The sequence below is a fragment of the Gekko japonicus genome, unplaced genomic scaffold (assembly GCF_001447785.1).
Source record: "Gekko japonicus isolate JY-2015 unplaced genomic scaffold, Gekko_japonicus_V1.1 scaffold1209, whole genome shotgun sequence".
NCBI lineage: Eukaryota > Metazoa > Chordata > Lepidosauria > Squamata > Gekkonidae > Gekko > Gekko japonicus.
The window spans coordinates 475,313-499,462 of record NW_015162516.1 but is presented as its reverse complement, the minus strand read 5'-3'; the positions used below and the strand labels follow the sequence as shown (position 1 = coordinate 499,462).

The window sequence follows — 24,150 nt, the reverse complement described above, 5'->3', positions numbered from 1 at the left end:
CCAGATTAGAGTTCGCGCACTTAACCACTACACCAAACTGGCTATGTAGATGTAGTCCACAAGTCACAAGACCTTAAGTTAGAGGACCTCATGTGATCAAGAAATAAGCTAATGTCTGAAAGCTAAGAAGCTTTATTTCGTGCAATTTCTGGTATTCTGAAGTCAACAAAGATCGAGTTTAGAGACAAAACATTTACATTTAGGAAGAAAAACTAAGAGATGCTCCAGGTTCCTTTAAGTGCTTAAATGACATCGTAGCGATTCATGCTGGCTACTGGGATGTAGTTACCATGATATTTACTGAGTATTATGACACATGACTGTAAGAGCATAGTAGGTCAAGGAACTTAAAATCACTTTATGGAGGACAAGATCATAAATGGCTACTAGGCAGAAGATTCAGCTTCCTGATAATGGTGGGGTTAAACTTTTGAACAATTTGTGAGTACCACATTTCTAGTTAAGAGAACATAAGAACATAAGAGAAGCCAATGTTGGATCAGGCCCATCCAGTGCAACACTCTGTCACAGTGGCCGAAAATACCAGGTGCCATCAGGAGGTCCAGCAGTGGGGTCAGGACACTAGGAGCCCTCATACTGTTGACGCCTCCCCCCCCAAGCACCAAGAATACAGAGCATCCCTTGCTCCAGACCGAGAGTTCCTATCTATACCTCGTGGCTAATAGCTACCGATGGACCTCTGCTCCATATGCGTATCTAATTCCCTCTTGAAGCCGTCCATGCTTGTAGCCGCCACCACCTCCTGTGGCAGTGAATTCCATGTGTTCATCACTCTTTGGGTGAAGAAGTACTTCCTTTGATCTGTTCTAACCCGACCGCTCAGCAATTTCATGGAGTGCCCACGAGTTCTTATATTGTGAGAAAGGTACTTCTTTCTCGACCTGCTCTATCCCATGCATAATCTTATAAACCTCTATCATGTCACCCCTCAGCCGTTGTTTCTCCAAGCTAAAGAGCCCCAAGCGCTTTAACCTTTCTTCATAGGGAAAGTGTTCCAACCCTTTGATCATTCTAGTTGCCCTTTTCTGCACTTTTTCCAAAGCTATAATATCCTTTTTATGGTGTGGTGACCAGAACTATACACAGTATTCCAAATGAGGTTGCATCATTGATTTATATAGGGGCATTATGATATTGGCTGATCTGTTTTCAATACCCTTCCTAATAATCCCCAGCATAGCATTGGCCTTTTTTATTGCAGTCACACACTGTCTCGACATTTTCAGTGAGTTATCTACTACGACTCCAAGATCTCTCTCTTGGTCAGTCTCTGCCAGTTTGGACCCCATCAATGTGTATTTATAGTTAGGATTTTTGGCTCCAATGTGCATCACCCTGCACTTGGCCACATTGAACCCCATTTGCCACGTTGACGCCCACTCGCTCATCCTCGACAGACCGCTTTGGAGTGCCTCACAATCCTCCCTGGTTTTCACCCACCTGAACAACTTGGTATCATCCACAAATTTAGCCACTTCACTGCTTAATCCCAACTCCAAATCATTAATGAACAAGTTAAAAAGCATCGTACCGAGTACTGATCCCTGCAGTACCCCACTGCTTACCACCCTCCACCGAGAAAATTTCCCATTTATACTCACTCTCTGCTTCCTATTAATTAGCCAGTTCATTCTCATTGTTCATGTAGAAAAAGAAGTGATTGGATTTATACCCCGCCCTTCACTACCCAAAGATGTCTCAAAGCAGCTTACAAATCCCCTTTCCCTTCCCCTCCTCACAACAGACACCCTGTGAGGTAGGTGGGGCTGAGAGAGCTCCCTTGAGAACTGCCCTTGAGAGAATAGCTCTGAAAGAACTTATGACTGACCCAAGGTCACACCTTCGGCTGCATGTGGAGAAGTGGGGACTCAAACCCCCAGATTAGAATCCATTCTCCTAACCACTACACCAAACTTCCAGACTTTGGTTGTCCTTGATAGCCAGTCCTTGTTTCCATTTGCCAGTGATGACTTGGCTTTCTTGTTTCTGCTCCATGGGCAAAATCAGAGTGCTCTTCCTGAAACTGTTGCCTGGAAAAAGAAGGGGTGGTGGTCAATGCTCCCTCCAAGTTGCGGAGTTTCATGAGCAAAAATTCTACTTAGTGAGCCATTGGCATTAAAGTTGTGAGTGAGTGATTTGTTGTTGTTGTTCAGTCGCACAGTCGAGTCCGACTCTTTGCGACCCCATGGACCAGATCACGCCAGGCCTTCCTGGCTTCCGCCGTCCTCTGAAGTTGGCTCAATTTCATGTTCGTTGCATCTATGACACTGTCTAACCATCTCATCCTTTGCCATCCCCATCTTCTTTGACCTTCGATCTTTCCCAGCATCAGGGTCTTCTCCAGTGAGTGCTCCCTTCTCATTTGGTGGCCAAAGTATTTGAGCTTCAGTTTCATTATCTGGCCTTCCAGGGAACAATCAGGGTTGATTCCTTTTAGGATTGACTGATTTGATCTTCTTGCAGTCCAAGGGACTGCAAGATTTGACTACTGCACAAATTAGTTTGCTCTGGAGCCCTCCTTCCTGAGCTAAGACCAAAATGTGTGAGCTGGAGGCTAAAAACTGTGAGCTAGCTAACACTGACTCAGCTTAGAGGAACACTGGTGGTGGTAGTTGGACAGGGAGGAGAGGTGGGCAGTGTGTGTATTTAGGAAAAATACTAGCACAGGCTAGACACAAAACAGAACTTATAAAAATATTTTTAAAGCTTGTTAAAGTGCTTTAATTTTAGTAAATACTTGTTGTTGTTGTTGTTCAGTCGCACAGTCAAGTCCGACTCTTTGCGACCCCATGGACCAGCTCCCGCCAGGCCTTTCGGTCTTCCGCCGTCCTCTGAAGTTTGCTCAACTTCATGTTCGTTGCATCGATGACACTGTCTAACCATCTCATCCTTTGCCGTCCCCGTCTTCTTTGACTTTCAATCTTTCCCAGCATCAGGGTCTTCTCCAGTGATTAGTAAATACTAGGTGGTTAATAAAAAGATGAAAGCATCTGCTTCCTTATTGACGGAGCCAATAAGAGTGGTTTGATTAAGGCAGCCTGCAAGAAGAATGGATATATAAAATTCATCAGCTCTGCCTGGACACTTGGATAAATTGGAGTAATATATAAGAAATGAGTATCCTTATAAAATGAACAGCAAAGTAACACATGTTAAACTGGTTCAGCCTTTTTTTGGCAAAACATAAACACTGGGAATAAAGGATACCTAAATATTTGCCTTGCAGCAGAGCTGAGGCTAGAGTGTTGAAATGGGCCAAGGTAAAGGCTCTGTGGTGTTTAGGAAATTCTGAAGCACAGGGGTAATTCGCTGGAACAAAATTTTGTCCCTGATTCCCTACCACCAGGTAAAGAGTGGACCTGGGCTCTCTCAACTTGAAGGGCTGTATCTCAGGTGTTTTGTTAGATTCTTTAGTTTCCAGGAACCAAGGATATCATAGAGCAGGAAGAGTAAGCCCATAAGACTGTAATTTCTTCTCAAAGGCTTTTGCCTTTAAAACAAAAATTAGCTAAGCGAATTAAAGGAGCTAATCCAAGAGGATTCAAGTTTCATTTAAGCCAAAAGCACGCCACTTGGTACCAATTGTGTGCTTCTAGCAGCACCGTCCCTGTCTCTGTTCCGAGAAGGGTATTAGAAACACGGTGTGGGACACCTAATACAGATTTGAGAAATTCAGGCTGAACTGCTTCCAGGAAATGGAAGTCTATATAGAGGCAGATCTGTGTGCCGTAGAGGAGTTGAGGTATCAGCTTGCCCTGTGTTCTTTATGTTGGGGTTAGCTGATCTTGGATAGTAATAAATGAATAGATTGATTGGAATTCTTTCTTTCCAGCATGTGGACTTGTTGTGGAGTCAGTCTGGAGCCATTTTGAAAGATGTACATTCTACTTCATGGTCCTGACACAAAAAATTCCACTTACCACTCTGTGGTGGAATATAGTAGGGGCCCTCCATGCTGCTTGTCAAAATTAAATGTATAGTTACCACTGTGGCAGCTTGGAGGCTGTGTTCATAGGTCCCTGTGGTCTATGGAGAGAGTGGAGTAAATGAGCTGTTGGCGTGACCCAGAACTGCTGTAATCTTTTGAGATTAAAGTAGATCTTGCTTTTAGAAGCCTCTTCTTCTGATTTGTTCTTTATCTCTTAGCTGTTACGGGAAAATGCAGAACAGATCTGTAGCTCATGTATCAAGCATTAAATATTTTTCTCTGATTTGGAAGCTGCCAGGATTCCCTGGCTTGCTAACAAAGTGAGATTGCACCTTGGGATGTGTGTCATGAAAGGCATTTTATTTAATACCTGTTTTAATTTAACTCAATGTATTCTGCTCAGTTGGAGTTACTTGGCTCTAGATAACTTTCACTGCTGTCTTAAATTCAACAAGGAGATACTATCCTTCTTCCATTCTATTCATTGCTTGGGGAACCACTTTGCAAGTAGCAAGGTGAAAAATGAGGCTTGGGAGAGAGTGAAGGCCTGGAGCTGTTAAGTCTATCATAGGTGGCTTATGTGCATCCCCCATCCCTAGTGGTGGTGGTGGTAGTGGGGTGTGTGTCAAGATTCATTACAGTCCGCCCATGTTAGCTGTTCTTCTCCCCAACCTCTACCTTTCCTTTCCCTAGGCTTTGCAAATAAACTTGGTTAAAATGTTAAAATTGGCAAAGGATGGTCAAAGCATTTAGACATCTGTTGGAAACTTCCATAGTAAAGTGTTTATAATCATAGTGGATCCACAAAGGGAAATAGCTGTGTGAATCACTGGCCTGTTTGTAAAGTTTGCTACAGATCAGAGAGACTGAGCAAGATACAAGCTCTGAAAGCACATTAAGGATCTGGGAAGTTGAAATCTATTCTGAAAGTGAGCCATCTTGGATAACTAATTAATTGCTACCAGCACTTTGTGAATTTGTATCTGTTTTTAACTGTTGTATTTTTATATGATTGTGTGTTTTAAATTGTATTTATGCTTGAGTGGAAGCTGCCCTGAGCCTGCTTTGTGGGGAGGGCGAGGTATAAATGAGACAAATAAATAAATAAAATATAGAAGGGTCCTGGTAAAGGCAGCTTGTTTTTGTCTGTGCATCACGGCCCATGCTTTAGGGTGACTTTTTTGGGGGTATAAGACCCTCATAAATATTGGATTATTTTTTTTGGCATGTGTATGTGTACATGTGCATAATACTGGGGAAGACAATAGGACCCAGTCATGTGGCCAGATATTACCAGTGACCGGTATCCAACATTGAGTTTATGTATGGGTCTCCCCAGTGGTGATTCTGAATTAGTTAACAGGGCTTTTTTTGTAGAAAACGCCCAGCAGGAACTCATTAGCATAATAGGCCACAGCCAACAGCAGAAACACATTAGCATATTAGGCCACCCCCCTGACAGGACAGCTCATTAGCGTATTAGGCCACACCCCCACATTACCAGAAGTGTGGTCATCCAGCCACACCCACCTTTTGCTTGTTATTCTGTTTACCTTGTTTGTTGTCAAAACCAGGGCTCTTTTTGTAGCAGGAACCCTTTGCATGTTATGCCACACACCCCTCATGTAGCCAATCCCAATGAGTTTCTGCTGTTGGGTGTGGCCTGTTATGCTAATGAGTTCCTGTTGGGCGTGGCCAACTTGGGAGCCAGCCGGAACTCCGTTCCTGTGCGTTTCTGCCCAAAAATAGCCATGTGCCTAACCACCCAGGATCTGCCAGTGGGAGGGAAGTATGTCTAGTGTGGGTGATTGGCTGATTCGAATGATATTCAATTGGTAATGAATTCTTGGTGTTTTGGGGTATATAGAAGTAAATAAATGTTTATTCTAGAGCCGTTTATATAGTACTATTTATACACTGACTTGATTGTTCTGTACGTCTTTCAGTGAAACGAAGAGGATGGAATTGGAGAGGAAAATGCTGGAATATTGTCAATCTGATGTCTACTTGTAAGTCCATTTTAAACAGAATTTATATTGCATTATTTTTAATTAACACTGAAATGTTGACCTCTTAGAACTTTATATCTGCAGTAGTTAAAAAAAACCCCTTAATATATTACAATGCTGATTGCCAGACAATAGTGCATAGTGTGATACTGTGTCCCAGTTTTAATAGGTTAAAAATACTGTGTGAAAAAAAACTTGCAACTTGTATTGAAAGTTGGAACATAACAGGGACTATGGAGAAAACACAAGGGTTGTTTTTTTGATAATGGAAAAGATAAAATGGAAACTGGCCAATAGCCCAAAACTTTATTTGCAAGGTGTGGTTTAAAGCTTTGCGGTAGGAGATGCCATGCACAACAGCTAGAAGCTCAGTACAGGTAACTCTGTGTTTATTTAATTGTATTAAGTAGTAATTTAATTTGGTTTCAGGATGCCTTTTTAAAAAATGCCTAGTGCTTATTTGCAGTCATTGGGCAGAACTTCGGAAGGCAAGGAGATGCAGGTCTATGTCTTGCTGTTCTACTGAGTAGCCTGCCTGCTTTTCTCTGCATCTCCACAAGCACCTGATTGCAAAGTTCCTTGTGTATGGCACAATATTGGCTTTTGCTGCTGTGCCAGATTTCTAAGTTACTCGCCTATCTCTACTGACCTCCCTCTTTAAAAAGCAAAACAAAACTTAGATTTCAGGGAAGGGGGCCTGGGATCTTCACTGTGGCGTGGGGCAGGCCCGCCCAGGTCTCTCTGTGGCTGTTGGCCCTGGTTGGGAAACTTCTTTTGCTTGTTTGCAAAGTTACCTGTCTCAGTAAAACCAGAATCTCTTGCTTAGAGCCATAGATGTTTACTGTATTGAGGGTGGCATAAGAACATAAGAGACGCCAGTGTTGGATCAGGCCAAAGGCCCATCCAGTCCAACACTCTGTGTCACACAGTGGCCAGAAATACCAGGTGCCATCAGGAGGTCCACCAGTGGGGCCATGACATTAGAAGCCCTCCCACTGTTGACCCCCCCCCCCAAGCACCAAGAAGACAGAGCATCACTTGCCCCAGAGCCCCTATCTATACCTTGTGGCTAATAGCCACTGATGGACTTCTGCTCCACATGCTTACCTAGTTCCCTCTTATAAGAACACAACAGAAGCCAGTGTTGGATCAGGCCAGTGGCCCATCGAGTCCTAAGAACATAAGAACATCAGAGACGCCAATGTTGGATCAGGCCAAAGGCCCATCCAGTCCAATACTCTGTGTCACACAGTGGCCAGAAATACCAGGTGCCATCAGGAGGTCCACCAGTGGGGCCAGGACATTAGAAGCCCTCCCACTGTTGACCCCCCCCCAAGCACCAAAAAGACAGAGCATCACTTTCCCCAGAGCCCCTATATATACCTTGTGGCTAATAGCCACTGATGGACCTCTACTGGTAGTTTTGAAGGCCAGTCCTGCAACCAGTCAATAGATACATGAAGTATCACAGGCCTCATTGGTTGCAAGGGTGTGTCATATAGGTTGCCTACCACTCTGGTCAAAGGACTGGCAGCTGATGGCTGTTGTTTGCTTTCTCTCGTAGTGGGAAATCTGTCCCGGGTTGTCAGTGAGTGGGGTCAAAGAGTACTTTTGCTGTATGTTGGGATGAAAGCAATTTGGTTTTCCTGAAGTCTGAGTAAGAATATGAGTGCCAGGGGATAATGGAGTGGATTTGAATCATGTTTCCTGGTAGTGGAAGAAAACACCAGCAGAACGGGGACTCAGTGTGTGGCAATCCTCACCACCTAAAGTTGCCAACTCTAGGTTGGGAAATTCCTGGCAATTGGGGGGTGGAGCCTGGGTAGGGCAGAGTTTAGGGAGGGGATGGGGAGGAAGTTCAGCAGTGTTGTGGTGCTGTAAAGTCAATGCTCCAAAGCATCCACTTTCTCCCGGGGAAGTGATCTTTGTCGTCTGAAGAGCAGTTGCAATTCTGGGAGAGCTCCAGGCCCCCATGCGATGCTTGGCAACCATTCCACCCCCCCTCCATTGGAGACCCCCTCCCAATTTGGCCATTTCAGGCTGTCCACTGACCATGCCAATGCCTTTATTGATGAAGTTTTGATAGTGATTACTGGACTCTTCAAAGGGCCATCAAAGAGTTAAGAGCGAGAGGAAGGAGTGTAAGGGCTGGAATAGCCCTTGCAAGGCATGTGTGAAACATACAGTCTTGTGGCGCCTCAAAGACTAACAGATCTCTTGTGGCATAAGCTTTATATATTGTGTGACAACAAACTGTTAGCTTTATAGGCGCTGTAAGACCTATATAATGTAATATGAATGAGTCTTGTGGTTTGTGCATGTGTGTGTGTGTGTGCATTTAGGACTGAGAAGTAGTGAGGATCTTGGAAAATCCTGGACACTTCCAGGGAGAGGTCTTTCTCTTCCCCCCCCCCCCTTCCCGGTGTGGATGTTCATGGTTTATTTTCTGTACATAATTTTTAATGGGGGAGGGGTTACAAGGTGGAATCGTTTGCAGAATTGTTCCAGTTTAAGTCCTTTGATTTTAGTGTTTCAGTTAACTCTGCTTAGGGTTGCACTGTTAAGTACACTCTTAGCTCTCCATTGAAATCATGGATTTTAGCATTTGTTACTTAGCGCAGGATTGTGCCTACTGAACCAAGGTGTGGTGATGGGAATTGTGTGTGTGTGTTCGTAGCCTGAAGAGGAAATCTGTTAAAAATTTAAATTGCTCAGTAAAAAACATTATCTTCCAATGAAAGGTAAAATAAATATTACTGCAAAGTTGTTTTTCTTTGTCAGAAGAGAATTATTTGATCAAAACAAGAAAACATAGTTGCTGCCATTTTGCCCTTCTTAATGATTTGTAACAATAAGATTCTGTTTAAAATGTGGGGTATTGAGAGTTGTTTCCTATAAAGAAATACAGTAATTATTCTACCAGGCTTATATGTGGGACAGGTGAAAAGATGTTTTCAGTTTTTGGAAATCTTTGTTTTTTTACATGTACTTAAAGCTGAGGATTGAATTGAGTATTCTACCAGACAGGGATATTAACTATTTTTCCTCTTTTGTTCGCCTGCTTTATAACTATACATTTCTATGTTTGTTAATTTGTTTGTTTAAAATATTTGTAAGCTACCTTTCTGTCCAGTTAGAGTCCCCAGGGCGCGAACATGAAAGCATAAAAACACTTGAACAATTAAAAACAAAGTAAGTAAATAAAAATGAATAAACATACAGCACCAGAACCAGGGGGGAGGTAAAAACTGTTATTGGGGGCAATGTTCCCTCTGAGCTGTGGAGTCTTGTGAGCAAAAATTCTGCTTTGTGAGCTACTGGCATTAAAGTTGTGAGCAAGCAATTTGGCTACTGCATAAATTAGTTTGCTCTGGAGCCATCTTTCCTGAGCTAAGAGAAAAATGTGTGAGCCGGAGGCTAAAGAACTGTGAGCCAGCTCACACTAACTCAGCTTAGAGGGAACACTGATTGGGGGTATGCCAAATGAAACAAAAGGTCTCCACCCACTGGCAGAAGACACAGGTAAAGGCAGACAGATGATTTTCTTTGGGGAGGGTATTCTGAGATTTTGGTTCCACAACCAAGAAAGCCCTTTCTCGAGTCACCACCCATCTAGCCTCAGTTGGTAGAGCGACTGAAGCAGGGCCTCCAAAGATGAGTGGAGTAAACAGGTAGGTTTCTATGGCGAGAAGGCAGTCCTTAAGGTGTGTTGGTCCCAGGTTGTACAGGACTTTAAAGGTCAATAACCAGCGCCTTGAATTGAATGTGGAAGCAAATTGGGAGCCATGTAGATGGAACAAGACTGGAGCGGCATGGTCCCCTATGGTCTCCTATGAGCTCCTCTAGTCAGTACTCTGTCCACAGCATTCTGTACCATTCTGTACCAACTGTAGCTTCCGGACAGTCTTCAAGGGTAATCCCACGTGGACTGCATTGCAGTAATCTACTCTAGACCGTAATAAAATGATGATGATGATGACTCTAGATGTTAACCAGGGCATGAACCACAGTGAACATGGGATCTAGAAGATCTAATAAAACTCTCAACCTTGCCCCTTGTTCCTTTTTCCTCCTACCCACTGGTGTGTTCTTATCTTCTTCCTGCATGCACCACAGCTCATGTGGTCACAGGATAAGGTCTTTCCTGCCCAGAAAGGCTCACTAGTTGCAGCTGGTAAAAGGCATCCTTAGCCATCACTGCCGTCTGTTTATCCGACAGGAGTACAGGATCTAGGATCACCCCCCCAAGCGATGAACCTGCTCCTTTATAGGGAGTGTAACCCCATCCAAAACAGGAGATAACCCATTTCCTAGGTCAGACCTTCCCCCCACCAGGAGCACCTCCTTTGTGTCTGGATTAAGTTTGCAGCTTGTTGGCCCCCATCCATTCCAAAACTGACTCCAGAGCAGCAATCCCCAAGCACCACACTCTGGAACCAACCTCCAGGTAGGACTGAAACCACTGCAGAACCATGCCTCCCAGGTCCCAGTCCTGAAATGCAATCCCGAAGGATACCACAAACAACCAGTGGTATCAAAAGCTGCCTGGAGGTCCAGGTGAATCAATGTGGTTGCAGCTTCATGTCCATCTCCTGGCACATGTAATCCACCGGGGCAACTAAGACCTTTTCAGTCCCATAACCAGGCACGAAACGAGATTAGAATGGATCCTGACAACCCGATTCATTCGGGAATGCCTGAAGTTGTCCAGCCACTACTCGGTCTGTCACCTTGCTCAGGACTGCATTTGAGACTGAATGGTAGTTATTCAACTCTCCTGGGTCCAAAACAGGCATTTTGAGGACTGGACACTGTTAGAAGTGGAGGACTTGGCGCTGTCTCCTGCCTCAGACTTGAGAAGATGGCACCAAAGAGTTTAGACAGATAGAGAGGTCAGGACACACAGAGCATCCTTTCCTTCTTGCTATCTGGTCCTTTCCTTTGAAGTAGAATGCTACTCTTAGGGGCAATTTCCTCTGCTTCCGCTCCCACACCCCCACACTCTCTCTTCTCTCCTCCATGCACGAAGAAGGTGCTTGATCTCCATCTTGCACCATGGAGGCTGGACATGCGTCCAGCATCCAACACCATCTAGCTAGTTAGAATAGGTAATCTGTATCCATCTCTTACCTGCACTCTCAACCATGTATTTCCTTTAATAAATGTTACTTAGTTTTTAAGAACTAACTGCTGACTCCGTGTGACTTTGTAAGTCTGCCACACCAAGCCCCAAGCTCTGCTGAGTGCCTTTGTGCACTCTGCTATTTTTCCGTGGTTCCCTGGCAGTACCTAGTCCAGAGAATCCAACAGACACATCACTGCCCGCTTCAAGGCAGGAATGACCACCCCCTCCCTCAGGGAGATAGAAGAAGAAGGTTTTATTCATGGTCTATGGCCAGAACATAAATCACAGACAATAAAATGCCTCATTGGGGCAATACAGCCATAATAAAATCATTCACAATCAATGTTCCTTCTAAGCTTCGGAGTCTTGTGAGCAAAAATTCTACTTTGTGAGCTCCTGGTATTAAAGCTGTGAGCGAGCGATTTGGCTGCTGTATAAATTAGTTTGCTCTGGAGCCATCCTTCCTGAGCTAAGACAAAAATGTGTGAGCCAAAGGCTAAAAAATTGTGAGCTAGCTCACACTAACTCAGCTTAGAGGGAACACTGTTCACAATACAGTTTGAGCAATACCTCATGATAAAGTCATTCAAAATACAGTAGAACACTACAGTGTCTAGTAAGAAGTTTGAAATCTCAACAATCCACTACTTGAGTGATCACAGTTTTCCAATGCCTTGCAAGAAGCCAGCCAAATATCGCCACCTGGTAAGTAAGGTTATGGTGCCTCTCTGAAAGAAAGCTCCTCAAAAGGCACGATCTCTGTCTGCTGTTTAAAGGTAACAACACAGGCAGAGGAAGGGATTCACGGATATTATTATACACCTTACAGTCAAACAGGACATGGTCTAGCAATTCTATGCCTTCATTACAGCAGGGGCAAACCCTTTCTTCATAGGGCATCTTTTTATACTTTCCTTCAAGGACGGCTGAGGGAAGTGAGTCACAGCACATTAGCGTGAACACTCTCTGTAACAATTTCATGTTTATTTGTGTGTGTGTCTTTAAAAGTTTGGTTTGTATGGCTGTGATGATACTCTAGAGTGCTGGAAACAGGCAAGTGATATGATTGGTGAGTGACAGAGAGGGGGAGGGGTTTTGTGGTGTGGATGATTTGAATGTCTATCAGGAGTGACTGTGGGAGATTGACAGTTGATGAGGACAGAAAAACAGTTAGTCAGTCAGCAGAGAGGGCTGTGTAAAAGCAGTTGATATGAGTTTTGCCCTGAGGTCTCTGTGAGAGAAGTTTTCCTGTGTTGAATATAAAAGTAAAAGTCTCTGTGTTAAGCAGACGGTTAAGTTCTGTGTATGAGAGGAGAGACCCATCCCTGTGTGGGACGAGTTAGTTCATTATATGAAAGGGTGTTACGTTATATGCCTAAATCCCTGAGAGAGAACTGAAAGTGCTGAGCCATGACAGTGTGAGAGAGAAAGGAGTTTATATCTGTAAAGTGAATCTACAGTTCATAAAAAGGGTCAAAGTTACAAAGAGTGTGATACAGTTGACCTAAGTACTTACAAATACCGATTTCCAAAACAGTTACAGTTTAAACAACTTCTTACTCTGTTCTTCAAATAAATCCTTTTTCTTTAAGTTTATCCCAGAAGCCTGATCCATTATTCCTCAGGAAACACATAGTTCCTCGAAAGCCAAGACCCTGGGTCACAATACCAAAACCAGAAGAAGAAAGTATAAAGGTTTGGAAAGCCTAAAATTTCCTGGTGGCAGCCAGATTACCCAGTAGAGCAAAATATAAAGAACGGTTTTAAAGTAAAACCAGACCTCCCCAGAGAAGAGGTCGTCACACTCTCCTATACTTGAATAGGTGGGGAAGGTAAGGCATAGGGGTTGCCCTCATGATAGGCTCCAGACAGAGTCTCTTCAGGGAGATATTTACTGTCTCCCAGACAATGCTCCCTCTAAGCTGTGGAGTCTTGTGAGCAAAAATTCGACTTTGTGAGCTACTGGCATTAAAGTTGTGAGCGAGTGATTTGGCTACTGCATAAGTTAGTTTGCTCTGGAGCCCTCCTTCCTGAGCCAAGACAAAAATGTGTGAGCCGGAGGCTAAAAAACTGTGAGCTAGCTCACACTAACTCAGCTTAGAGGGAACACTGCTCCCAGACCCAATCCACCAGCCCCCGGCAGATTTTAGCACCCAGAAGGGGCAATGTGTTACAAGCTCATGATAGGTCTCAAACTCCCAAGAATCCTGTCCACATCCTCAGACTGTGCAAACTGAAAGGTATCTCGGCCAACTGGACAGACTGGAACCGTCTGATCCTATTGCTTCTGGTGCAGAGCCCAAGTTGGAACAGACGTGAGAGATTTCACCTGTAAAGTGCTTAGCAGAATGATTACAGTGGGCTGCGGAGCAGTCTACCTCCTCCTGTCAACCAGAACCCAATAGGTCCGTGACCACTCAGAATTGTTCTGTAGGTCTATACTGTGTGGCTGCAACAGTGATGGAGAAATAGTGTTCCTCTGCCACCATCACTGCTACAGAGTAGTCTGTAAAAATGAGCTCTAGCCCGGGCCTTGTCGCAGTCGTCCTGGGTTCTTCTCCCCATGGTTGCTCTAGCCCAGGGGTGTCAAACATAAGGCCCGGGGGCCGGAACCAGCCCATCCAGGGCTCTTGTGTGGCCCACGAGCAACTAGTGCAAGGGAGGGGACGGGAGACTGCTTGAGGCGGAATGGGCAGAACAACTCTGATTGTGGCTTCAGCATGGCGGAACAACCTCATCTGCAGCAGTCAAGCAGCGTGGGAGCGTCTGCCCAGTGCTGCGCTGCTGGCTCTCTAGTCTGCCCATACGGTTTCCCTTTGCACCCCCTCCCGGCCCATGAGGCCTTGCATCGAGGATACACCAACTCAGAGCTTGCTAGCTGCTATCCTTTATTCAGTTTATGTCTCCAGTACCTGGCATTGCGGAGCTGCGGTGGCTCAAGTGGTTAAGATGCTGAACTGCAGGCTGTGGAAGGTCAGTAGTTCAGCAGTTCAAGACCCGGGTGCCGCAAGACGGAGTGAGCTCCCGTCTCTAGTTCCAGCTCCTGCCAACCTAGTAGTTCGAAAGCAAGAACTTGCAAGTAGATAAATAGGGACCACTTTGGTGGGAAGGGAACAGCGTTCCGTGCGCCTTGGTGTTTAGTCATGCCGGCCACATGACCACGGAAACGTCTTCGGACAGCGCTGGCTCTTCGGCTTTGAAACGGAGATGAGCACCGCAACCCTAGAGTCGGATTCGACTGGCTTTCGAGCAAGGGAACCTTTACCTTTACCTGGCATTGCATTTTATGGCACTCATGGCCTGGCCCGACAAAGTGACATTTATTTATTTTTATTGATTTTTCCAACAAACTCAAACAACATATAGGATTCTTCATACACAATTTCCCCCCTGTTCTCGTCAACAAAACATATCATATCAATACACATTTCAACTGATTATCCCTCCTGTACTTCGTTCTCCAGCCATTCATAAAATTTTAACCAAATATTCTTATAAGTACTTTCTTCTCTCCCTTGTAACCTCATTGTTACGTTATCAATTTCTGCAATCTCTGTAAATTTTTCTATAAGTTCCTCCAATTCTGGGATATTTTCCTGCTTCCAATATTTTGCCAAAGTAATTCTTGCTGCAGTGAGCAAGTGGGTGAGCAGATGTTCATCTGCCTTTTCCCAGTTGTCCGGCATTATGTTCAGTAAAAATATCTCCGGAGCTAAAGGAATCGGCTTTCTAAGAATTCGTACCATGATAGTATGTACTTCTTTCCAAAACTTTTGAATTTTCATACATATCCACCAGACACCAACTCAGAGCTTGCTAGCTGCTATCCTTTGTTCAGTTTATGTCTCCAGTACCTGGCATTGCATTTTATGGCACTCATGGCCCCGCCGACAAAGTGACACTTATGTCAGATCCAGCCCTCGTGACAAATGAGTTCGACACCTCTGCTCTAGCCATTTCCTCTGTATTTTCATCGTTCTCAGCCCTTCAGTAAACCAAAGGGCAGCTCGGGCTCTTAGTCTTGAGAGAAGGTGCAATCGTGTCAGTTGCCCAGGTCATTTCCCCATCCCAGAGGTCAACCAGAGCCTCGACAGGAGCACTGACCATACCAGCAGGAAGATCCTCTAATGCCATCTAAAAACCTGTTGGATCCGTCAGATGGGGGGGGGGGAGATAATCTCAGTGGAACAGAAATGTATCCCCTCGTCCGGGCTCAGCTTCACTCCACATGCAGGAAGCAGGATCCTCCAGTCTATTGCAGCTCGTCACATCCAGGGTTTTGATGTTCACGTGGTCACAGGATAAGACCTCTTTGGCTCACACCTCAGCCTGAGAGCCTGTTTAAATAGGCCAGGAACCCATGGAAGAGCCAAACGCTCCAGTGGGTCAGCCGCTTCTGCCACCTTAATGGGCCAGGTGGCAAAAACCAGGCAGCACCCCAGAAGCCCCTCTGGTGCAGGGATCCGTTCTGCCTTTAGCTGTTAACATCTATGACTCTGTTAATGTGGCACCCCAACATTTTGGGCAACAGCGTGATTACATTGAAAAATTCAGATCGAGGTGGGTCGCCATGCTGGTCAGAAGCGGCAGAACAAAGTTTGAGTCAAGTGGCACCTTTGAGACCAACAAAGTTTTATTCAAAGTGTAAGCTGTGCAAAACAGACTTCTTCGGACAAAACTGAAAAGATCTGTTCGTCATCAGGGGTCTCTCATGTTATTTGTGAGTCTGCATTTAGAATGGGCATTCAAGTTAATACTGTGGATATTTCATTTCTCCGCTGATTATCTGTTTTTTTGAGGGGAGGGGGAGGAAATGAACAAAAGGGGGGGGGGATCAAGGGTTTCTTCCATGCCCTAAGAAATACCAGAAAGCTGTATATCTGTTGGTGGGAAAGGGGGACTTCTTTGAATGGGAAACAGTGTTTGTGTCAGGCAGAATGAAAGAACTAATGCAATTTTTTATTTCCTTGGTTATAAAATTCTCCCACCCTGTGTTCATATAATATTGTGTGTCTCCTTACAGTGACAGGTATCTGTTCTTTTGTTGTTGTTGTTGTTGTTGTTCAGTCGCACAGTCGGGTCCGACTCTTCGCGACCCCATGGACAATCTCCCGCCAGGCTCTCCTGTCTTCCGCCGTCCTCCGAAGTTGGCTCAATTTCATGTTCGTTGCATCGCTGACACTGTCTAACCATCTCATCCTTTGCCGTCCCCGTCTTCTTTGACCTTCAATCTTTCCCAGCATCAGGGTCTTTTCCAGTGAGTGCTCCCTTCTCATTTGGTGGCCAAAGTATTTGAGCTTCAGTTTCATTATCTGGCCTTCCAGGGAACAGTCAGGGTTGATTTCTTTGAGGATTGACTGATTTGTTCTTCTTGCAGTCCAAGGGACTCTCAAGAGTCTTCTCCAGCACCATAGTTCAAAAGAATCTATTCTTCGGCGCTCGGCCTTCCTTATAGTCCAACTCTCGCAGCCATACATGACTACTGGGAATACCATTGCTTTGACCATGCGGACTTTTGTTGGCAGGGTGATGTCTCTACTTTTTATCATGCTGTTTAGGTTCGCCATCGCTTTCCTCCCAAGGAGCAGGCGTCTTTTAATTTCATGGCTGCAGTCACAGTCTGCGGTGATCTGGGATCCCAGGAACGTGAAGTCTGTCACTACTTCCACGACTTCCCCTTCTATTTGCCAAGGAGTGATGGGGCCGGATGCCATGATCTTAGTTTTTTTGATGTTGAGCTTCAAGCCCACTTTTGCGCTCTCCTCTTTTACTCTGAGCAAGAGGCTCTTTAGATCCTTTTCACTTTCAGCCATTAGAGTGGTATCATCTGCATATCTGAGGTTGTTGATCTTTTCCCCAGCAATCTTAATTCCCGCTTGTGATTCATCCAGGCCAGCATTTCGCATGATGTACTCTGCATATATATTAAATAAGCAAGGTGACAGTATACATCCTTGTCGTACTCCTTTTCCTATGCTGAACCAATCAGTTGTTCCGTATCCGGTTCTAACTGTCGCTTCTTGGCCCTTATACAGGTTTCTCAAGAGACATGTGAGGTGGTCTGGTACTCCCATCTCTTTAAGGACCTGCCATAGTTTGTTGTGATCCACACAGTCAAAGGCTTTAGCATAGTCAATGAAGCAGAAGTAGATATTTTTCTGGTACTCTCTTGCTTTCTCCATAATCCAGCGAATGTTGGCAATATGATCTCTCGTTCCTCTACCTCTTCGAAACCCAGCTTGTACTTCTGGTAGTTCTCTATCCACGTACTGTTGAAGCCTAGCTTGTAGGATCTTGAGCATGACCTTGCTAGCGTGTGATATGAGTGCAATTGTGCGATAGTTTGAACATTCCTTGGCGTTGCCCTTCTTTGGGATTGGAATGTATACTGATCTTTTCCAATCCTGTGGCCACTGTTGCGTTTTCCAAATTTGCTGGCAAATGGAGTGCAGCACTTTAACAGCATCATCTTCTAAGACTTTGAATAGCTCAGCTGGAATACCATCACCTCCACTAGCTTTGTTGTTAGTAATGCTTTCTAAGGCCCATTTAACTTCACATTCCAGGATGTCTGGCTCGAGGTCAGTGATTATACCGTCGTGGTTGTCAAGGACATCGAGGTCTTTCTTGTATAGTTCTTCTGTGTATTCTTGCCATCTTTTCCTAATCTCTTCTGCTTCTGTTAGGTCCCTACCGTTTTTGTCCTTTATCATGGCCAGCTTTGCATGGAACGCTCCCTTGATTTCTCCAATTTTCTTGAAGAGATCTCTAGTCCTTCCCATTCTATTGTTTTCTTCTATTACTTTGCACTGTTCATTCAGGAAGGCCTCCTTATCTCTCCTTGCTGTTCTCTGGAAATCTGCGTTCAGTTGGGTAAATCTTTCCTTTTCGCCTTTGCCTTTCGCTTTCCTTCTTTCCTCTGCTATTTGTAAAGCCTCATCAGAAAGCCATTTTGCTTTCTTGCATTTCTTTTTCTTTGGTATGGTGGTGATTGCTGCCTCCTGTACAATGTCACGAACCTCCGTCCATAGTTCTTCAGGCACTCTATCTATCAAATCCAGACCCTTGAATCTATTCTTCACCTCTACTGTATATTCATCAGGGATGTGATCTAGGTCAAACCTGAATGGCCTCGTGGTTTTCCCGATTTTCTTCAGTTTAAGTCTGAATTTTGCAATGAGTAGCTCATGATCTGAACCACAGTCAGCTCCAGGTCTTGTTTTTACTGACTGGATAGAGCTTCTCCATCTTTGACTGCAAATTATATAGTCAATCTGATTTCGGTGTTGCCCATCTGGTGATGTCCATGTGTAGAGTCGCCTCTTAGGTTGTTGGAAAAGGGTGTTCGCTATGACTAGTGTGTTCTCTTGACAAAACTCTGTTAACCTTTGCCCTGCTTCATTTTGCTTTCCAAGGCCAAACTTGTCTGTTATTCCAGTTACCTTTTCACTTCCTACTTTAGCATTCCAGTCCCCTATGATGATGAGGACATCATTTTTTGGTGTTAGTTCTAGGAGGTGTTGTAGGTCTTCATAGAACCGGTGGACCGGTTCTGTTCTTTTACCATTTTTAAAACATAAAATTATAGTTGTATATGAAATCTACCCAAAAACTATGGTAAAACAAAGGTGAAACTTGAGAATATCTTTATTTTAACCAGTAAGATTTTTTGCTAGGAAACTGGAATGTGTAAAAGTGTAATGACGCAGGAAATCTTCTAAGATAAAGAGCAAATGTTGCTGTATTTAAATGGATGAAGGAGAATCTTTTCAGAAAGTACGGATGGGTTGAGTGTGTTGTCATTAATAGAATTAAAATCGGTAATCCCCTTCTAAAACTGCAAAATATTGGAAAACAGTAAGGAATAATCCAGCCAAAATTCAGCAATTTTAGGTTCCATTGAATTGATTGAGAAGGTTTAACTTAAAAGTGCTTAATTTTGGCAGGATCATGCCGGTGGTTTTCTAAAGAGGACAGCCAGTTTATTTATTTATTTATTTATGTATTGGGGGGGGGTTCTTAATGATAATTATGATAATCAGAGTTTGCTATGTTGTTGTTTACAGTGCTTTAAAAATTCTTAGGGGCCCAATCCAGTTGATGTGGGTGCAGTTCCCTTATTACACCATATAAGAGATCCTTCAGAGTATGAGTAATTTGAATGACATGGCATGTATGGACCTCCTCTTCTTTGTAATGGCCTCTTTAGCTGCCTCTGTGTGTGCTTATAGGTGGCTGGTGGGGAAATGGGTTGTTGGAGTTGGGGCTGCATTGGGGAACCTTCAAGCTTGCATTTAGAGTAGACTGGGTCCTTAATTTATTTTTAAAAAACCAATTTAAAAAACTGTGGCTTTTAGCAGGTTGTTGAGGAAAATCTCATATCTGTTTTTAAAGCGAAAAGGACTAAAATATTAATATACCGGAATTCTTCATCCACAGATTTTCTAAGGGTTTTTAGACAGAATTTCCGTCACAAACTGTGGGCAGAAAAATATCTTTTGAAAATAAAACGATAGAAAGAATTCAGTGCCATGTAGCTTTTTACCGTTACAGCTTTTAATTTTTTTTTGTCCCTTTGTAGATCTAAGCAGAAACACACGAAGCTTAAAAGATACTTAAAAGAAATATGTGAACGTCAGAAAAAATCTCTGCTCCGAAACCAAGATTTGTTGAAAGAATTTGATTGTATTGAAGCTCATATTAGAAAGTTTGCTTCGAGGTCAGAGTCTCTTCAAAAGCTGAAGGTATTATGTTCCGTTCTGTAATAAATACCGACAATCCTGTTGATGAAACTAGACTGTGCCGGGACTTGTTGTGCCAGGCAGTCCTAGCATCTTCTTTTAGAATAATTGGTTGGCTTCTGTGTCACAAATGCAATTGTCCACTTCTTGGGATGAGCCAAGGTGCCCTCACAGCTTTGGGAAGGGGGAATATTGAGAGCGCAGAGGACTTTGAATAGTCTGCCCATCCCGTTGTATTTCCACCCACCAAGTATCTGATACCTTGGTTCTATGGCCAATTAAATTGGACTTAAAATAATAAAGAGGGCTTGGGTAAAAATCTCTCTTGGTGTGTCGTTAAAATTCCTTGTGATGCCTTTTCTCTGTGTGGTATCTGATTTTTAATTTTACTGGCTGTTGAAGCATTCTAGAACGGCCTTGATGGATGTTTGCCCTGCTGTGCGCTTTGTTTTCCCTTGATGTGTTTTGTTTTCCAGCGTGGTATAAGAAGTGTTTGTTTGAAATGGTGGGTTGTCTTACTGCAGATGTAGCCGTGTCGTCCTTTTTTGCTAGTCTCTGGCCCATCAGCACTTAAATTTTGCTGAAATTCATTTTGATGTTGAGTTCAGTGTTTAGCTTTTTGTAAATGCCTAGCTCCGGCACAATCTTGACTTGAAAGAAATTTTTCAAGGGTAGCTGCTTGCATTTATTTCATCTGAAGCCATAAACTCTAATGAAATTGCCTTGTCGGAATCTGTGTGTAGTCCCTAGACTCTGAAGGTGGTATGAAACTTTCCCCTTAGAATAGTATCTGGCTGTCTAACATATTAAGATCATTATTTCCAAAGTGTCAGAGAGCCAGTTTGGTCTAGTGCCTGGGATGGGGTCTGGGAAACCCAGGTTCGAATCCCCTCTCTGCCATGAGAACTCACTCTATTACCCTGGGCCAGCCACTCTCTGGTGCTGTGAGGAAGAACAATGTTGTAAGCCTCTTTGAGTACCCATTGTGGAGGAAAGTGGAGTATAAATATCGAAATAAGTGTATATGGAAGAACTGGCACATGGTTGTTCATACGTGAAGGACAAAATTGTATAATATTGTAAATGCTGAGGTAATGGGTTTTGCATTAAAGGTATTTGAATTTTTGAGCTGTTTTTGAGCTGTTATGAGCATATGAAAATTCATATGATACTTGCATATGAAAATTAAAACTTCCCCACTGTTCAGTGTTTATGTGTGTGTATTGTTAAATATTCCTGTTACAATTTTGTGGTATGTATTTATAACTCTTTATACTTATGTGTGGGTCAGATGAATCAAGGTGTTCTGACATTCCACTGATCTCGGTGGGAGAATGTAACAGTTTTGCTTCACCCAAGCTGGTATCCATGGGAAGTACACCTGCGTAATTTTAGCCAGATCATAATTTGCATAAACAAAATTGGTTTGTTTAATCTTAATTTATAATCTCTCTCTCTCTCTCTTTGTATTAGGCAGAGTATGAAAGACAAGTTAAAAGTAGACTGGCACTTCAGAAAAATAGTACATTAAAAGATGATGGGGAAGATAATGTTAAGCAGCTGGTAAGTGAAAAAAAAATTGAAGCAGGTAAGCTACATCCAACTAACGTTAAAACATTTAAGTCCCATTGATCTTGAGGGGGAAATTAAGCACACATTGAAGTCTCTGTCATTGAAATCAATGGGTCTTAAAAGCGCTTTGCTCTGGCTGGACTCTGCCCATAATCTTTATTAATGAGAAGCTCTTAGTGGTTTTTATTTTATTCCGTTTTGTTTCAAACTTCTTTGCAAAACTATGTTAAATGTGGTTCCTTTCACCATTCAGTTTAAACTGCACAACACTTGCCGGGAAAAGCAATAGTGTAATTATTCACCGTGTAATTAGGAAACAGGAGGAGACCCCCTTCTGCACTTTGTCTCGCGGGTCTTGTTCTAAACTCAGAAAAGTCTAGAAACCGTCTCTAAACTTAAAGCATGAACATGTAGCATTTATAATTCTGTACCTTTTGACCTTCCCTCCACCTCCAGAAGACACACACACATAAAAGCTGGGAAAAGATTGCATATCTAAACCACAGACAAAAGCTGACAAGGAATACTTAAATATATTCTGCTATATATCTGCAGTAATGCAGGCTTCTAATCCTTCCTCCTATCTCCATATAAATGATACAGTTCAAGACCAGAGCTGTTTTTCTTCCCTAAAAGCAGGAAAGCTCTTTTAGATGAAATGTCTAAAAACATCTTGTAATAACTTGGAGCATGCTGGCAAGAGTAGTCACTTGTGACTATATGTGAAACCCCCTCAGCTAGTCGATATTGTAATAAGCCAGAATGGGGAGCATCTCTCCATTATTCAGAAAAGCCAACAGCATGCTTGTCCCTTAGGCTAGAGCATTCATTAAGGAAAGCTTACTGGCGGAAAGCTGGAAACAGATGATAACAGGATATGATTTTCATATTTAATGCATTCCTTGGAAGAGTATGTGTGTTGCAGATTGATAGAAGAATCAACTGCTACTTTACTAAAAGACTTTCTAGTTTGCCCTATAGCTACCGATGGAATCATTCAGCCAAGAAATTAACTTTTCCTCCTTTTACCTGCTTTATGTATCAGCTAAGCAGGCTGTCTTGCTGCCAGTAAATGTTATTATGCATTTAACTGTTTGGTATTTAAGACTCTTATCAGAAAAGAAACAGAGGCTGCACTATTTTGTGTGTGTGTGCGTGCATGTATGTTGTTGTTGTTTTTTAAATAGGAGGAAGGTTTTCGTTTTTCTTTCTTCATTGCATTAGCAGACGTTAATCTGAGTTTATAGATATTTTTCCCTCATGCTGTAGATTTTAAAAAGTAGGAAAACCTTGAATTTAGGCCATTCTTCGTAAATATACAGAGCAATGAGCTTCACCAACCTTGACCTATATAAGCAGGCCTTCAACAATGTATGAATTGCATTCAGTTCAGTCATATATGAAATGCTAACTTTCTTTTTCTTTTTGGAGATACATTCTGAAAATATTTGTCTTTAGTAGAGTTCTTGATTTCAAGAAAACCGCATCACTTTGCTGCTGTAATCGCACGGTTAACCTGAATACTGGAACGCCTATAATACTGGCATACACCTATAATGTCAATTGTTGCTATGGCTGCTTATTTATAGATGTGTTTATTCTCTTTCAAGTACTAGGTACAGTGAAAGCGCTGTATTAAAAACGGATGGGATCCAAATAGCCCAACCACTGCTGAATGCAGGGTTGTCAGTCTCTCTGTCCCGTCCCCCCCGGTCTCATCATGCACTGTCTGAAGGGTCCCTTTGCTGAGGAGTGGCTTTTCTGGGTAAAAGGCAATAAGAAGAGTCTCCATGTGGATATGGAAGCTCCTCTTGCAGTCTTCTGGATCCTAGCAAATGGTATTTTTACAAAAATTACATCCTGTCCTATTTCTAAGGCTTACGGGGCTTATGCTTTGAACAACTGCTCTCTCTCTCAAAGAGGGGGGAGTAAAGCTAAGGAACAGAATCCCCCACCCCTATTATTACGTAAATGGAGAGTAGGCTGCATGATGTAGCCTGATCTCATCAAATCTTGGAAATTAAGCAGGGTCGGTACTTGGGTGGGGAGCCGCCAAGGAAGACTGCACACAGGAAGGCAATGGCTAACCGCCTCTGCTTCTCACTTGCCTTGGAAGCCGCTTGCTGGGGCCACCATCAGTTGGTTGTGACATGGCGGTAAACATGTGCATATTTACGTGTTACAAAAATGGTCCACAAATTTGTTTGTTGCTCAGTCGCACAGTCGAGTCCGACTCTTCGCGACCCCATGGACAAGATCCCGCCAGGCCCTCCTGTCTTCCGCCGTCCTCTGAAGTTTGCTCAGTTTCATGTTCGTTGCATCTATGACACTGTCTAACCATCTCATCCTTTGCCGTCCCCGTCACCTCCACTAGCTTTGTTGTTAGTAATGCTTTCTAAGGCCCATTTAACTTTACATTCCAGGATGTCTGGCTCGAGGTCAGTGATTATACCGTCGTGGTTGTCAAGGACATCGAGGTCTTTCTTGTATAGTTCTTCTGTGTATTCTTGCCATCTTTTCCTAATCTCTTCTGCTTCTTTTAGGTCCCTACCGTTTTTGTCCTTTATCATGGCCAGCTTTGCATGGAACGCTCCCTTGATTTCTCCAGTTTTCTTGAAGAGATCTCTAGTCCTTCCCATTCTATTGTTTTCCTCTATTACTTTGCATTATTCATTCAGGAAGGCCTCCTTATCTCAGGAAGGCCTCCTTATTTCTCCTTGCTGTTCTCTGGAAATCTGCATTCAGTTGGTCCCC

General features: G+C 43.4%; 1 protein-coding gene across 1 annotated transcript in view; it reads left to right on the top strand.

The window, feature by feature from the left end:
• KIZ (kizuna centrosomal protein) overlaps nt 1-24,150 on the top strand; it is a 133,821-nt gene that overhangs the window by 14,623 nt on the left and 95,048 nt on the right. Inside the window, exons 2-3 of the mRNA XM_015406210.1 lie at nt 19,665-19,827; nt 21,298-21,387. Coding sequence (XP_015261696.1) covers nt 19,665-19,827; nt 21,298-21,387 — 253 coding nt within the window. The remainder of the gene's footprint in view (nt 1-19,664; nt 19,828-21,297; nt 21,388-24,150) is intronic.